A 15,863-nucleotide genomic window follows, 5' to 3' on the forward strand; every position below is an offset into this window, starting at 1 on the left:
AGTAGTAAAACAAGACGTCGACCGCCGCCTGCTGGCCATAATGCAGACCCGACTGGCGGTTTACTGTGATTGGTCGGGGACGATCTGGACTTTTCCCTGATTGGCGCGCGTTTCCCCGCAGCCTTTTGTCGTGGCTAAACGGAAGCGCCCGATTGGCCGCAGGAAACCCAACGCCCGCCGTGATTGGTCCGCGTCCCTCGGCGCCGGCGCCAGGCGGGACTTCGCGGGGGAAAACGTAACTGCCGCCCCGAACATGGCGGAGGGCGAGGGACGTGCTCGGCTCGCTCAGCGAAACGTTTGCTAGGACGCGCAAAGTGTTTAAGTGTCGAACAGGTGAGTGCGCTGCGAAACGTGGTTGCTCTGCGACGCCGAGAATGGCTCGCAGGAGCGCCGAGCCTCCCGGCGAGGCTGTAATAACGCTGTATAATTATTTAATTATGGTCGGCCGACCTAGCTGGCCAGCTAGCTGCCGGTTTTTAATTAAACTACCTTGTTTTTTGTCGACTGCCGTTCGTCGTCGGAATAAAGCGGCAGACTTGTGGTTTCGTTGAGGCGGACGCATTTAGTTGTTTGCCTTTGGCTGTAAATGGCCACGATTCTGCGATGGTCGGCCGGACGTAAGAAGGTGAATTCGCTGACGCTAATCCTGTTTTCGCCGGCAACTCGTGTCATTGGCGCGACCACAAGCATTTTGCAGAGGAAAAAAATGTCTTTTGAAATGTTATGAAACGCTATAAACTGAAATTGACCGGGACTGAACTCCCCCCCCCCCCCTTTTTTTTTTTTTTTTGCTGTTCTTTTCTTGTTTCAGCTCTCGCAGAAGACCAACCGCAGGAGGATGAACTGTTCCTAGATGTGGGCTACTATTAAGCTGAATGCATTGTGATTTCCAATAATTGAGACAGTGATTCTAAAAAGCTGTCTACATTAATGAAAAGAACAATGTAGTCAGCTTAGCATGTCCAACACTGTACCCAAATAATGCAGAGATTGATTTGAGAGCTGAATGTGTTTTTAAGACAGAAGTGACTGATTAGATAAGTAAATTTTCGGATTTACCTGCTTTAGGGTGACCTAGAATCTTAAATAATGGATATTGATGAGGTCTTGCCTCCGCTCCCTCTGGAGCCACCTGATGATGCAAAGTTGGAGAACCTTAGATGTAAAGCACCTCCACCACCTCCCCTGCAAACGTCCAGTGACGCAGAGGAAATGGACGTTAGCTCTGGTGGTGATGGACTCTCACACACCCCAGCAGGGAGCCTGCAAGCGCAGCTCCTCACCAAGGGCTCTGTGTCCTTCAGTAGCCGTCACTCGGATGAGCCTGACCCCAATGTCCCCTGCCCCAGAACCGCTCGGCACGCTCCCCCCGTAACCAAGTTCCTCCCCGATCTTAAACTGCTCCGAGACGTCAAGATCAGCGTGAGCTTCTCAGACTGCAGCAAGAGTAAAGACAGAAAGGTGCTGTACACAGGGGTAGGGCAAGCAAGCGGCACAGTGGCTGCTTCCGAGGAGCCGAATGGTGAGTTGAATGCTGCTTCCGAGCAGATGGCAGCTCAGGGTAGCATCGGGGTTAATGGTAACGGTTCCGTTGGCGCCGCGACAAAGCACGAGGTGGAGCTTGATCAGGAAGATAAGGTTGAGTTCGCTGTGCTGGATGAGTTGGAGGATTTCAGCGAGAACTTTCTAGAAACAGAGGATGGGGACCAAGGTGTCTTCAGATCTGAGGTCATAGCTCAGCAGGAGCAAGTGAATGAGGATGACCTGAACTACTTTTATGAGGTATGTTTTTGAGAGACCTTATAAAAAGTGCTTTTTAAAGTATGTACTTAGTCAAGTAAATATATACATTAGGCTAATTGCCATACTTTTAGTAGATGCTGGTCATTTTCAGATTGCTGGGCCAACATTTCCAGCTAAATAACCTCTATGCATGTTTGCATTTGGTAGATAACAGCAGTCTGCTTTGAAAATATTGGTTTGTTCTTTTGATAAGGTAATGTTTATTAAAATATATTCCCTGAAAGGAAGTTTAGTTCTGGAAATCTGAACGTTCCAACTTTCATTTGTATACTGTAGAGAATACAAATAATGTCCATCACTAAGAAAAGCTGCTTTCTTTATTATTCTTATCTAAAGGACGATTTTGATAATGACGTTGATGCCTTATTGGAGGAGGGAATGCCAGTACCCAAAAAGATGCGCCTGGCTGAGGACAAGTACACCGGGGACAGTGATCACCAATCTGATGGCGAATCCAGTGTTCAGCCTATGATGACCAAAATTAAGACTGTTCTTAAGAGTGAGTTGAGAGCATTACTGATATGTTTGTAAAATACATGTTAATGAGTGTTTCATATTTTTTACTGCATTCTTAAAGTATTTGTACATTGTAAGTGTAGTTTAAAGTTACTCTTGCATTGGCCTCTTAGGTCGTGGACGACCTCCAACTGAACCACTACCTGATGGCTGGATCATGACATTCCATAACTCTGGCATTCCAGTCTACCTTCACAGAGAAACACGAGTTGTTACGTGGTCTCGTCCTTATTTTCTTGGAACAGGAAGCATCAGGGTAATTATTGTTTTGGCTGGTTTGGTTTTGGGGCTGTCAGTCACTGCTCAGTAGTATTTGTGTTCACATTGTGTTAATGTTTATCATTTTAATCCTAATTGTATCCATCTCAGAAACATGACCCTCCCACAAGTAGCATTCCTTGCTTGCACTATAAGAAGATGAAGGAACAGGAGGAAAGGGAACAAAATGGAGAGGTGACTCCGAACTCTGACGTTTCCCCGGTGAAACCTGGAGAAGAGGCAGAATCCCTAGAGAGAGCTGATGAACCAGACTCCACTGCTCCAGAGGACACCTCTGCCAGGGCTTCAGAGGACGCCGGCCAGGACACTGTGGCAGCTACGGATTCCCAGTTAGATGGAAAGGAATCTCTGGCCAATGAAATGGCACAAGGGGCTTTGGGCCAAGTGAAAGCCAAGGTTGAGGTTTGCAAAGATGAGTCTATTGGTAAGATTTTTTTTTTTCTTCCATGTTCCTAACATTCACACCATTCACCAACCAGAAGGTTTGGCGCAGACAGGAAGTTGTGTCTGCGTTATTCCAGAAAAAAAACTATTTCTGTTTCATGTGTACTTTATTACAGATATTGAAGACTTCCGTAGTTACTTGGAGCGATGCTTTGACTTCGAGCAAGTGACTGTAAAGAAGTTCCGTACGTGGGCTGAAAGACGGCAATTCAACAGAGACATGAAGAGGAAGCAGGCCGAGTCAGAGAGACCCATTCTACCGGCCAATCAGAAGCTCATCACACTCTCGGTCCAGGATGCCCCAACTAAGAAAGGTGCCCAGGGCTCCTGAGTCTTTTAAATGTTTCACTCCATGTTGGTTCAAAAGGCCTGGTTGATTCCACTTTTACGTTGATCTCTATTTCTTCCCCTTGCAGAGTTTGTCATCAACCCGAATGGTAAATCCGAAGTTTGCATTTTGCATGAATATATGCAACGTGTACTTAAGGTCCGACCAGTTTACAATTTTTTCGAATGTGGTAAGTGTCTTGTAAATATACTTACATATATTTGTTCTGTAGTCTAAATATGGAACATTCACATTAAGTCCAAATCAAATGTATGCTGTGTCACAGAAGATTAGATGGGTGCAAACATTTATATGTATGCGGCAACTTTTCTCCCAGAGAACCCAAGTGAACCCTTTGGAGCCTCAGTCATCATAGATGGAGTGACCTATGGCACAGGCACTGCAAGCAGTAAAAAGCTTGCCAAGAATAAAGCTGGTATTTCACCACATTTTTATTCACACTATACATAATACTCCATATATACTTCTATTCAATTAGTTTTGTTTTTTTTCCCCTCTCAGCACGAGCAACACTGGAGATCCTGATTCCTGACTTTGTGAAACAAACATCTGAGGAGAAGCCAGTTGAGGGGGATGAACTGGAGGTACAGGCTGCGTTAAAATGGCTAATGTTCACATTTCTATAGATCAGTAGTGATAAAATATTTGATTTTTTTCCTCCTGTGTCATGGCAGTATTTCAATCATATCAGTATTGAGGACTCAAGGGTGTATGAGTTAACCAACAAAGCAGGTTTGCTCTCACCTTACCAGATTCTTCATGAGTGCCTTAAGAGGTAAGTGTGTATATCCCAAACCCTGTATTCTGCTATATTTTAGCATTTTAAATAAAGATTATAATCAATTTATTTTATCTTCCTCTGGGACAAAGTATAGTTTTGACAACTAGGCCATTACTACCACACCTGTAGTTTCATTTAAAATGAGTTTACACATCTGGGGCAGTGGTGGCCTAGTGGTTAAGGAAGCAATCCCATAATCAGAAGTTCGAATCCCGATCCGCCAAGGGGCAATTGAGGTACCACTTAGCAAAGCACCGTCCCCAGAAACTGCTCTCCAGACATCTTTCACTGCTCACTAAGGGTGATGGTTAAATGCAGAGGACACATTTCGTTGTCACCATGTGCTGTGCTGTAAATCACAATGACACTTGCTTCACTCACCATCTCACACAAGTTGTAATAGACTGTAAAAGTTTAGTGCAATTTGTATTTTTCCATACTTATTTTTACCCGTGTAATTTGCTTATAATGTAATTTGTGTACTTCTATTATATTTATTTAAATCGGTCTTCTATTCCTGTCTTTAACTATATGCGTCAATGACTCAATTGCACTCTCTGCTTTTAATCCATCCCCTGAGGGAGCAGTAGGCAGCCATGAAAAGTACATGGGGAGCAGTGTTTGGGGACCTCAGTGGCACCTTGGCAGTTCGCGATTTGAACCCACAACCTTTCAATTATGCAGCCATTTTCTTAGCTGCTGGGGCACCGCTGTTGTCTCCTTATTGACTAATATATAGTGGTGATTTATATTTTTCCCTTCTTCCTATCAATCATTCATTGTTTTCCACAGAAACCATGGGATGGGAGACACCAGTATCAAGTTTGAGGTGATTCCTGGAAAGAACCAGAAGAGCGAGTATGTCATGACCTGTGGCAAGCACACTGTGCGTGGGTGGTGTAAGTACTCCAGCAAGCTTTAATAGCCATGTCTGCTTGCATCAGTAAGAGTCTAGGCTGGACTGAAATAATAATTTTTCATTACTTCCTCTGAAGGCAAGAATAAACGAGTTGGTAAGCAGTTGGCATCCCAGAAGATCCTGCAGATGCTCCACCCCCATGTGAAAAACTGGGGCTCGCTGCTACGCATGTACGGCAGAGAGAGCAACAAAATGGTTAAAAAGGTGTGTTCTACAGTTGCACCAACACTAATGGCCAGCGGGATTGAGCATTGATTGTTTAATTTATATGTTTGTTGCTGCAGGAGAGTTCAGACAAAAGTGTGATTGAACTGCAACAGTATGCCAAAAAGAACAAGCCAAACCTTCACATCCTGAACAAGCTTCAAGAGGAGATGAGGAAGTTGGCTAGAGAGAGGGTATGATCATTGTCTTTGGATTTCAATGTCTTACGTAATTTAGATGTAATGTCCTTCTAATATTATTTTAATGGTTTAAAATCTGCAGGAGGAAACCAGGAAGAAGCCAAAAATGACTGTAATGGAATCAGCCCAGCCTGGCAGTGAGCCTCTGTGCACCGTGGATGTGTAGGACGCCCCCCCCCATCCCCAACCCTGGAAAAGCACTGACCTATGGTGCCATATGAGTTCACATGAAGGAAGGTTGTTCAATTATGCATTATAAATTAGTGTAAAATGGCAATACAATACACATTGACCCAAGTTCTCGTAAGAAGTTGGAGCATGGAGGGTTTGTGGTACTGCTTCTACTCAGCCTGTAACTGGAGTCTGATGCATTTTGGTGGGATTTGAGTGTATGCTCCCCACATGCATTCTCTGTACAGCGCCTCTGCACCTGCCTATGAACCATTTTCATTTCTAGTGTTCTCTTATATCGCCTGACTGAAGTGTGCGCTTGTTACTTCTGTAATTTTAGACTGACCGAACGAGGACCAGCTCATGATTAATTTTCCCTGTAGTCGCTTTTCTTTTTAGCATTAGTTTATCTTCTTATGCCTATTGAGGTTGTTTTTGTGTTAACTCTGCTGCCATTTTTTTGCTTTTGTGCATGTAGTGGAAACTAACTGGTGTGGTGTATGGTCTTATGGTTGGTATCGTAGAAGCAGCATTTTGACTGCGTAGGACTTTGGGTTCTGGTTGCTCTTGTGAGTGTCAGTCAGGGTGTCGTTACTTTGCACGTTGACATTTTTCAAATGTGTTCGCTTTCTATCTGTTGCCTACAGCCCGTAGTGTAACTGGACATTCAAGTATGAGGGACTTGCTTTATCATGTATACATGTATATTCTACAATGCCTTTTTCTTCTGGAAATGCAGGACAAAACATATCAAAAGGCAGCAGCTCGAGCTGATCTAACAAGCTGAAGTCTTGCTTTCCTTTTGGCACTGCAGAGAACACAAGCACAAGGCTTGAAGTACTGTATCTTTGTGGTAGTGGACAGGCGAGGTCTGGTTTAGTTTCCCTTTAGTAGCATGTAATGACCCATAGCCTTTCCAATTTTGAAGGATTTTATTATTTCCGTCTATCTGCTGTTGTGCGATTTAATTGGGAGTGGAGGTGCAGAGTTATTCTGACTGATTTATTTCACCGCAGGCGTCCTGAGGTACATGTACGTTGAAGAATATTTAAAACCAGAAACATTTTATTTCAAAGCGTAAATGTTTTGGCAGTACCTCGAACGAAAATGTGATCATTTAACCACAAGGTGTGAACCAAAGCTTAAATAGTCTTTATGCATTTACTAGAATACTGTAGTTTGCTGCATACATTACATGTACCGGAAAGGGGGGGGAGATGCAATAACTGCTGGGGGAAAAAAATATATATATAAACTGCTGTGCACTGTTGTTGCAGGAAGTATTTTAGTTTGTGTGCTTTTCCTGAATGTTTACTGCGTTCGTTCTAGCACTTCACCATCGTACACAAGCACAAGGCTGCTGTATTACGTTTTAGAGTGCTTTTATGAATGTTCTTTACCCAAACATGTCCCGTTTTAGCCTGACCCAGTCTGTCTTGCCAAGTGTGCTGATGTGTGAAGAGTATGTGCATTTTATACTTGTTGCCATTGAACATAATATAGAGATATTTGCTAGGGGTGTTGCTGCCTATTAAAAAATCTTGTTGATGTAACTTATGATCACTGACTCAGTGGTTTTCGTTTATGCAAATAAAATCTTGATTTATCTCTGACTCTGGTTTCTTTAACAGAGGGTTCCAGTTCTAACGGTTGCACTTTAATCATTTTGACAATCTAAGAACAGACCGTCAATTATTTGAACGATCATTCCAGTGCTTTTATCAGTCTCGTTGACTAAATATCTAATTGTTCTCACAGAAATTGAATCAGCACAGGCATGTTTGTGTTTAGGAAACAAACTTGCCATTTCAGGAAGATTGTTGCATTTTCTGTTTTGTATCAGAACTAGAAATCCCAAAGCACTAAAGCAAGTATTTTTGAGCATTCTCTTATTTTAAATACCTAGATGTATGAACTACTTACAGATCCCTAAAATTCCTGTTTCCTTTGGGCAAGTCCCTTACAGATTTAGACTAATACATGTTTGAATACTTAAGCACGAGAAAAGCAAATGTATTTAACATCTTTAATATACAAAACGTAATGTTTTGTTCTTAACAAAAAAGCAAGATACCAAATCTGTATTGGTTTAACAAATTCTACATTATATGGTTTAATATAAAGCCTCAAAGGCAATTCTCCATTTACATCGAGAATAATTCCCAAAGCCAAATCAATTGGTGGTGGGCTGCAACTCCTCCTTCTCTGCAGCTGATCCATAATCGACCCTTTCAAACAGCAGTATGGCCTCACAGTGAATAGTCTGAGGGAAGAGGTCCACCGCCATGGCTCGAACTGGACGGAATGGAGCTCCCCGCACTCGGTTTGAGGGAGCCCTGCACAGACTACAAAAGGGTGCTGATGAGCCACTTGAGCCTTAATGGCATCAGGAAAAGCGATGTCACTGCAGCACATCATCAGGGACTTACTCTACAAAGTTGTTCATGGCTGCCTTGGCATTACACGCAATATAAATCAGCCTCTTCAGATGTTCTGCTCTTCTGATTGCCAAAATTACTTTAGAATCTAGTAAAAATGATACGAACAATAAAAGGTAAATAAACCACCAAATGCCTTTCTTTTTGTAATATATGAACTCTATATGAGCTTTTAAGGATATGTGGGCCTGCTTGGTTTTAAAATGTGCAGCATTATGTTCACCACATCAGCATTCATGTTAAGTATACAGTTTACTCACGCAGCCCTGCTCTGGGGGGGTCAACAATAGCTGTGAGTTTAGGGGATACGATGGCATTAAGCACTGTGGGGAACACATCCTCAGCTTTCCCACAGTGAAACTCCACATTGTTAAGTCCTAAAACGAGTATGATAAAGCAAATGTAAAATCTAACAAGGACAAAAAAAAATTAAAAAAACACTCAACATTAGTTCTGTTCAATCTGGCTCAGTTTAGTATTACCGGTTGTAACCAAAACTGGCTGCAGTGGGACTATATATCTATATCTTTCCCCCTCCTCGCATTTTAAAAAGATCAACCTACCGTTGCTCTGAGCATTGAACCTGGCGTCCTCCACAGCTTCTTGACACAATTCGATTCCGATCACTTTCTTTACCCTCTGCGGAGAACAGCAACAGATTCTTAGAGGTGCTGACAAAGCACGAAGGACGAGCTGACGAGCTCATGCGCCCCCGTGCTTTTTACCTTTGCTAGAGAAATGCCAATGGTCCCCGTCCCACAGCACACATCCAGCACTGTAGTGTCGTGGTCCAGCTGTGCCCAGTCCCCAACTGCAGAGTACAGCACCTCTGCTGCAAGTGTGTTGATCTGGTGTAGACACAAACTTAACCTTTAAATCGAATTATTACTGTTGGTCAGCGCTCTTATCAGATGTGAAGGGCAATGAATCGCACAACAAACACACAAAATTAGCATTTGTTCTATTATTATTTCCCCAAAATAATTAATCAATTTATACAGATTATTGCCTTGGTATTTTTTAAATACAATATTCAGAGCCACACATATACAACTATTACTTTATTTGATGAAAGTTCTACCTGGAAGAAGGAGTGGGGTGAAATTCTGAACTTCAGTCCCAAAAGCTCTTCATGGATCGACTTCTCTCCTGCCACATGCTCACATGACAGGTCTTCTGTGTTTGGAGATGCCCTTTTTCAAAAAGAGAAGCAAGGCATGAACCCTAAAAGGCCACAGATCAGATTCCCTCCCTCCAAAAAGTATGTATTATTTACCTCTGCCCATTTCTCACAAAATATAATGAGGTGATTCCGCTGCCTTTCCCAGCTCCTTCTGTGAAATACATCTCCATGGATGTCTTTAATACATTAAGCTCTTCTTCAATCAGTTTCTAAATTTGAAAAAATAGCACAAGAAAGACAACTATTGGACTGCTAAACTGAATCAGTTTCAGAAGCAAATTGTATTTGCACCATACAATGACGGACTATAAAGAATAGAATGCATTAAAGTGTGAACAAAAGGATTTGAGTGCCTGCAATCAAATTGCCTCTATAAAAATAATCATATACACTATCAGTCAAAATTCTGGACGCACCTCTGTGACAGTTATGGAGACTAAGATTGAGTCATTTTGAAGAATCCAGTGCAAGAAAAATATTTAGTATTTTTTGTAGGAGAAAGTAAAGTTGAAGATGAATCTTATTTTCAGCGTTGCTCGTTTTTACCTTCATGGATGCTTTGTTCACTATTTTCAAAAGGCGCTTCATGAAATGCTCATTAACATGGTGAATAATAAGAAAGTGTTCAGCATAAACCTTCAGGACTGTTGGAAACAGCCAGTGTTGTCCAGCTTAAGGATGTGGAGAGAAGCAAAGAGTGTGAAATGCTGCCATCATTGTTTGTTTGTTATTACATAACCTTGCATGTGTTCTTTTATGGTCCTGAAATAGTCCTATAAATGTAAACTGCAAGATCTATAAATGAGTAGGTGAGTCAACTTTTGACTGGTAGTATAAAAAATAATAATATTAATAAAATATAAATAAATAAATAAAAATATTGCCATATAGTTAGTTATTTCCAGCAAAATTCACTATATGTACAAAATGCATTTCAAAAGGATTATTTAGATCCATCAATGCACAAACAGTCTCGCTGGTGCTGTACCTGAGGGTTGAAGAACACCATGGCCATCACCTGATGGGTCCTGCTTGTGCGAACCGTAAGCTGCTTCCAGTGGCCCTCATATGTTTCAGGACTGTATACGGAGTAGGGAGTTGTCCTGAGGAGAATCAGAAGAATACTCAGAAATAGCTTTGCTCTTGCAGGTGTGACAACATAGCAAACAGACATTTTCTCCATGCTGCATCTCCAACCAGTTCAGAAGGACAGAGCGAGCGAAACAATCGTGACAATGGCCATTAATTATAAAACATGTATGAGATATTGCCACAGGTCCTTGCCTGATGTAATCCTGGAAATCCTGGACCACTCTCTTGGTTACAGGTGGGACATGAATAGTGTCACCTGGCCCCACCACTGCACAAGAGCCTCCTTTGTACTTCCCCAGGCGAAAGCCCACGGTCTTGTCCTCACCGTCTGCTCCCACCCCAATCAGAAACTCGCATTTGTTCCTGTATTCGGTCTACAAAGTAAAAGAAATGTCTTATGGCGCTACTAACCTGAACGGAGGAAGACTTAAAGAGTCCAACTATATGTAGCAGACACAAATGACCTTACCTGCACAGGAGAAGACCTTATTGGTTCCAGTGGGCAGCACATCTTATTATACTTCTCTTTCTGAACAAATAACCAAGGGAGCATTGCCTTGTTGCAGTTTCCTATTTCTCTAGAAATAAGAGGGGGGGACATTTTGTCATTGCATGCAACTTGAATTCATTCTTTTACTGTATGCACGAGGGTTTGGTTAGTTTCAAAAACGGAGAGCGGAACCTCAACGCACCGTGCCATCCTCTGCAGAACCTCCTCCACCTCCTGCGCTTTCCTCCGCAGCTGCTCTTCATAGGGCACGTTCCACAGAGGTGTGACTACATTGGCGATCTGGGTGGTCAGGGGCTCTTCGGACTCCTCTGGTTCTTGGTCCGTGGCCTGGCGCTTGGTGGGCGGCTCCCCGCCCTCCACTGCGGCAGCCGCGTCTTGCCTCCTCTTCCTCAGAATGGGATCGGCCTTGGGTTTGGCCAGGCGTACGCTCAGCACTCGACCCTTCCACAGCACGCCATGAACTGCCTTCATGGCCCTGTCTCTCTCCTCCAGGTTTTTGAAAGTAACAAAGGCAAAGGTCTGCTTGCCGAAGAGCTTGATTTTGTGTGGGCTGAGGCCATGCTTGCTGAGGAACTTCTTCAGATCATTAAAGCCAATGAACTTCGGTAAGTTCTGGATCTCTACTTTGAATATTTCAGAGGTGAAGAGGTCCCCTTTTATGTAGCGATACACATCAGAGCCAGACGACACTTTTCCATCTCCATCCTCTGCTGTCCGACTCGCTTCGTTTTGGTCGTGGTCTGGGTGCTCAGTTTCTTTTGGAGAAGAACTCATCTTCTTTGTGTCGACAGATTCTACAAAATCCTGCGTTTCAACAAGTTGCGTTAACAATTTGGGATCTCTTGCATGTGCTACTTCATGCTCACCGCATGCATAACTTCAAACGAGTACACAGTCACAACTAAACTGCGTTTCCGGTGTGGAGTTACTTATTATCCAAAGCGACAAGTGCACCAAGGCGTATATACAGTAAATGTAATATTACTCCTTAATAAAACGACACATTGATTAAAAATACGCATGAAGTGTTACCATTCTTGCAATATAGCAGCACCGAGAGAAGCCGCTACTGCCGCAACCTGCGTGTAAGAACGTGCGCTTCCATGTTTAAGGCCACGTGTTCTACCCAGGAATGCTGGGAAAAAAGGTCCCTGTCATATTTACAACCAGTTCATTTTATTTTATTTTAGAATCCAAAAGCGAAAGTACAAAATGTTGTTTAAATAATTCCCGTGGTCTGTATAATTCTTATTTATTCATCATTTAATAATGAATAATTATCATAGTGTCAAAATAAAAGTCAGATTCATTTTGACACGATGAGGCCAAACGTAAACTGGGTAAAATGAAGGTTAATTATTGCAGAAATATATTATTATATATTCAAAATTCATACAAATTATTCACTTAGCAAATAAATAAGCGCATATGAATCGTACAAAACAGTACTTCTCAGAAATGCAGCTGAAACATTGCATTGCATGTCAGAACATACTGATTTAAACTGATGTCAATAATCGAATGCATTTACTTCCACAATAATGTGGAGACTAATATTTGGCATTTTATTTCGCATCACTGAAAGCGATGCTTATAAGATTGAAAGAAGCAAAAGTTCAAATAGGGATCTACGAAAATAAATCTGTTAACATTTTATATTATTTCTTGCCTTAAACAAAAGTTTAAAAACATAACCAAATGGAACATAACCCGAATTCTATAACGCGAACGCAGCACGTCACTTCCTGTGAGCCCGGTAAAGGGGGCGGGGATTCCGCCTTCTTCCAGGCGCGCGAAAGCTGTAGGCCCGCCCACAGCAGGAAGAGCGCGAGAACTACAAAGCACAACGGGCGAGCGCGGAATTCCCAAATCCCAATCTTCCAACATCCACGTCGACATGGCCGATCCCAAGGTGAGACGAGCGCGCCCGTGCAGCGCGGTAGCGGTGACGCCGGCCGGGACAAGTATTAGGCGGCAGCGTCGCTCCCCCGAGCTGCTGGAACGGGGCGCCTGCCGGTGCGCGGCTAGCCGACAGGGCAACGCCGAAGCCGGTCACGGTTCTTTCTGGAGAGTCGCGGTTTTTCATCCGCGCTTGTTATTTTTTTTTTGTCGTGCTGTTCGGCTTCGTAGTTGTTTTCTGGGTCTGGTTCGTGAATCGCCTTTCGACGAGCCCCAAGATGGACGTTGGTCGTGTCGCCCTCCCGTCCGTGCGGCGAAAGCGTCTCGATGTGCGGAACCGCGTTAGTTATTCTGACCGCAGTTTCCTCCGTTGTTTCCGTCCGGCCTCCGGGGTTGAACTGTTCCGAGTTTAGCTGAATTGCCTCGCTGGACGCCGTCGTGCAGGGGAGACCTCGCCGCTCCCTGGTTAGAACCCCCCCAACTTCCTGGAACTCGCGCAACTTCCCGGCGCTCGACGCGAAATTGTTGCCCGAAAGAGCTCCGTTCGTGCCGCCGGCGTTCGTCTTTGTCGAACGGAACGGCCGCGGCTCGGTGGTGTTCGGCGAACCGAACTTCGGTTTTAGGCCCGACTCTGTCTGAAACGCTAGCTGGCTAGCCGACTCGCGGCGCGTCCATTAGCCGGCATGCTAACACACTGAAATCTGCTCGAAATGCTCCTTTTGCCCGTTCACTTTGCAACAGTCGAGAGGGTTCGCGATTGCTATGTTTGTGTCCTTTGAGGCGTATTTTTGTATAATGCAAATGCAACTTTAATGCAAAGTTGAACTTGATCTTGCAGTTTACTGGAAGGCCAGAGTTAGCAGCCCTCCCTGTGGTGGAAGCACATGGACTTGTCCGTTAATTTATTTGTCTTCACGACTATTGAAAGCATTTTTTTATTTATTTGTGTGTTTAATTTCTGTGTGATCTGTGAGAGACCCTGGGTGGCTGATTTTGGCAGACTAGCATTGTTCCCTCCTTTTTAAACCACAAGTGCATGCCTCAGCACCACTGGGCTTGGATGCTGCAGCAAAAACAAAAGCCCCACGAGTAAGATTTTCCTCAAATCCTCATCCGTTCACTATGCTGGCTGGCTTTTCCTGAATTGCCTCGCTGGACTGCAATTACTGAATTACTGAATTGCTGAATGCAATTACTTTTTCCCATGGGTTTTTATTTCCACATTTGTCATAGTGAAATTTAAATCAATATTTACAGGGACAGATGGAACCACTAGGTTACTACACCTCACTAATTCATTTTTTTTTTTTTTTTTTCCCTACAGGACACGCCAGAGGAGCATGAGACCTCCACAGATAATCCAGATGAGACAAACCATGACCCCCATTTTGAGCCCATTGTGTCACTGCCTGAACAGGATGTTAGAACATTGGAAGAAGATGAGGAGGAGCTCTTCAGGATGTATGTTTGCAGTCTGAGCGTCTCTTTATCTGAGATTTAAGTAATCTAAAGCTGTTTGTTTGGGTTTTAGGCGAGCAAAACTGTATCGTTTTGCAAGTGAGAATGACCCGCCTGAGTGGAAGGAGCGTGGAACTGGTGATGTCAAGCTGCTGCGACACAAAGAGAAGGGCACCATTCGTCTGCTCATGAGGAGAGACCGGACTTTGAAGATCTGTGCCAATCACCACAGTAAGTTTCTATGCAACCCTGTCTGTCTTTATTTGAATGTAGATGCCTCGTGTGGATTCTCTGTGGTTAGTGTGCCGTTTCCTGTAGGGTGGTAGCAGCCTGGTGGGTAACACACTCGCCTATGAACCAGAAGACCCAGGTTCAAATCCCACTTACTACCATTGTCCCTAAACTACTTAACCCTCTCGATAAGGGAACGGAAGTGACTGTTTTGATCCAGGAGTTCCGCCTGTGCGCCATGACTTGAAATGAATGACTTTGTGATTGCTGTGATTCTGTAATCATTCAGTATACTATTGTTGGTCCATCTAGTTACTATCGTTTACATTTTACATGATTTATACTATGAACTCTCCCCAACACAACCTGTCAGTTCCATGTAGTATGTTTGCAGCCTATTTTTCTGTGGATTTAGTGTGGTGGTCAAAGTTGTTCGGCTCTGATTACAGTCATGCCCTTGATGGAGTTAAGACCGAACGCTGGAAGTGACCGGGCCTGGGTATGGAATACGCATGCCGACTTCGCAGATGAAGAACCCAAAGCAGAGCTCTTGGCAATTCGCTTCCTTAATGCGGAGAGTAAGTTCCTGCAGTAAACCATGGGGGTGCATATGCTATGTTTGCATGGCAGGTTGTAACACTTAAGAGTCTGGTGTCTTTAACAGATGCGCAGAAATTCAAGGTGAAGTTTGATGAGTGCAAAGAAGAAATTGGAAAGTCTCAGGAGGCACCAGGTAAGAATGGTTTTGTTTTTGGTGCAGGCTCACTCTGTTTCTTGCTGTTTTTTTACTCCAGCTTGAAACTTTTTCTGTCTGCTACATTAACATGCAGAATTTATCACAGGTGTTTTCCTTTTTTCAAAGGAAAGCGTTGGGATGTTCTGCTATAATTGACTTGTTTTACACAACGTGAAATTTAACTGTTACTATACTTTTTCAGCAAATGCCGTTAATGCTAATAATGTGGCAGAGGAATTGGGGGAGCTCTCCATTAATAAAGAGGCGATAAAGACGAAAGATGGAGAGAAAGAGGAAGAAAAGAAAGAAGAGAAGGCTGGGGAGGAGAAATGAAGTATTCCTTCACCCAGACATTCAACTTGTCACTTCGAGTTTTTCTACAATAGACTCTGAAACTGAATTTGGACACTTGCTCTTTTTTTTTTTTTTTTTTTTTTTTTTTTTTTTTTTTCTTCTTGAAATCACAAGACCTTGGTGCCACTCTGAAAGTGTCCATTTCTCAGTCCTCAAAATGTTTAGTACTTCTCAGCCCTCGTACCCCCCACTTTATCCCACCTTTGTTTTATATAGGGGGGGGGAGTTGTCTTTCTGGTCATTTGAAAATCAAAAACAACAAAGATGTGCTTTTGAAATGAGGCTTGTGGTATTG

General features: G+C 43.3%; 3 protein-coding genes and 1 non-coding gene across 4 annotated transcripts; 3 read left to right on the plus strand and 1 right to left on the minus strand.

The window, feature by feature from the left end:
- Positions 1-219: 219 nt before the first annotated feature.
- On the plus strand, positions 220-7,279 carry dgcr8 (DGCR8 microprocessor complex subunit). Its single transcript, XM_028996083.1, has 14 exons — positions 220-333; positions 812-1,782; positions 2,140-2,302; positions 2,433-2,575; positions 2,689-3,022; positions 3,159-3,356; positions 3,459-3,560; positions 3,708-3,806; positions 3,893-3,975; positions 4,066-4,166; positions 4,965-5,071; positions 5,168-5,295; positions 5,376-5,489; positions 5,578-7,279. The coding sequence occupies exons 2-14, from the start codon at positions 1,090-1,092 to the stop codon at positions 5,659-5,661; spliced, it is 2,349 nt and encodes a 782-aa protein (XP_028851916.1). The 5' UTR covers positions 220-333; positions 812-1,089; the 3' UTR covers positions 5,662-7,279.
- Positions 7,280-7,678: 399 nt separating this feature from the next.
- trmt2a (tRNA methyltransferase 2A) lies at positions 7,679-12,013 on the minus strand. Its single transcript, XM_028995945.1, has 12 exons — positions 11,923-12,013; positions 11,072-11,694; positions 10,849-10,957; positions 10,572-10,753; positions 10,276-10,390; positions 9,381-9,496; positions 9,186-9,297; positions 8,830-8,952; positions 8,668-8,743; positions 8,365-8,481; positions 8,096-8,192; positions 7,679-8,011 (listed from the first exon to the last, which is right to left on the minus strand). Exons 1-12 carry the CDS (start codon positions 11,923-11,925, stop codon positions 7,840-7,842), a joined length of 1,845 nt encoding a protein of 614 aa, XP_028851778.1. The 5' UTR covers positions 11,926-12,013; the 3' UTR covers positions 7,679-7,839.
- Positions 12,014-12,649: 636 nt separating this feature from the next.
- ranbp1 (RAN binding protein 1) lies at positions 12,650-15,615 on the plus strand. Its single transcript, XM_028995946.1, has 6 exons — positions 12,650-12,802; positions 14,114-14,250; positions 14,321-14,478; positions 14,928-15,056; positions 15,143-15,211; positions 15,417-15,615. The coding sequence occupies exons 1-6, from the start codon at positions 12,788-12,790 to the stop codon at positions 15,545-15,547; spliced, it is 639 nt and encodes a 212-aa protein (XP_028851779.1). The 5' UTR covers positions 12,650-12,787; the 3' UTR covers positions 15,548-15,615.
- Positions 15,235-15,370, plus strand: LOC114800210 (small nucleolar RNA SNORA77). The gene has a single exon (XR_003751360.1). It is a non-coding gene; the product is annotated as a small nucleolar RNA SNORA77 (small nucleolar RNA).
- Positions 15,616-15,863: the final 248 nt, after the last annotated feature.

Source organism: Denticeps clupeoides, chromosome 11, assembly GCF_900700375.1.
Source record: "Denticeps clupeoides chromosome 11, fDenClu1.1, whole genome shotgun sequence".
In the NCBI taxonomy this organism is placed as follows: Eukaryota; Metazoa; Chordata; class Actinopteri; order Clupeiformes; family Denticipitidae; genus Denticeps; species Denticeps clupeoides.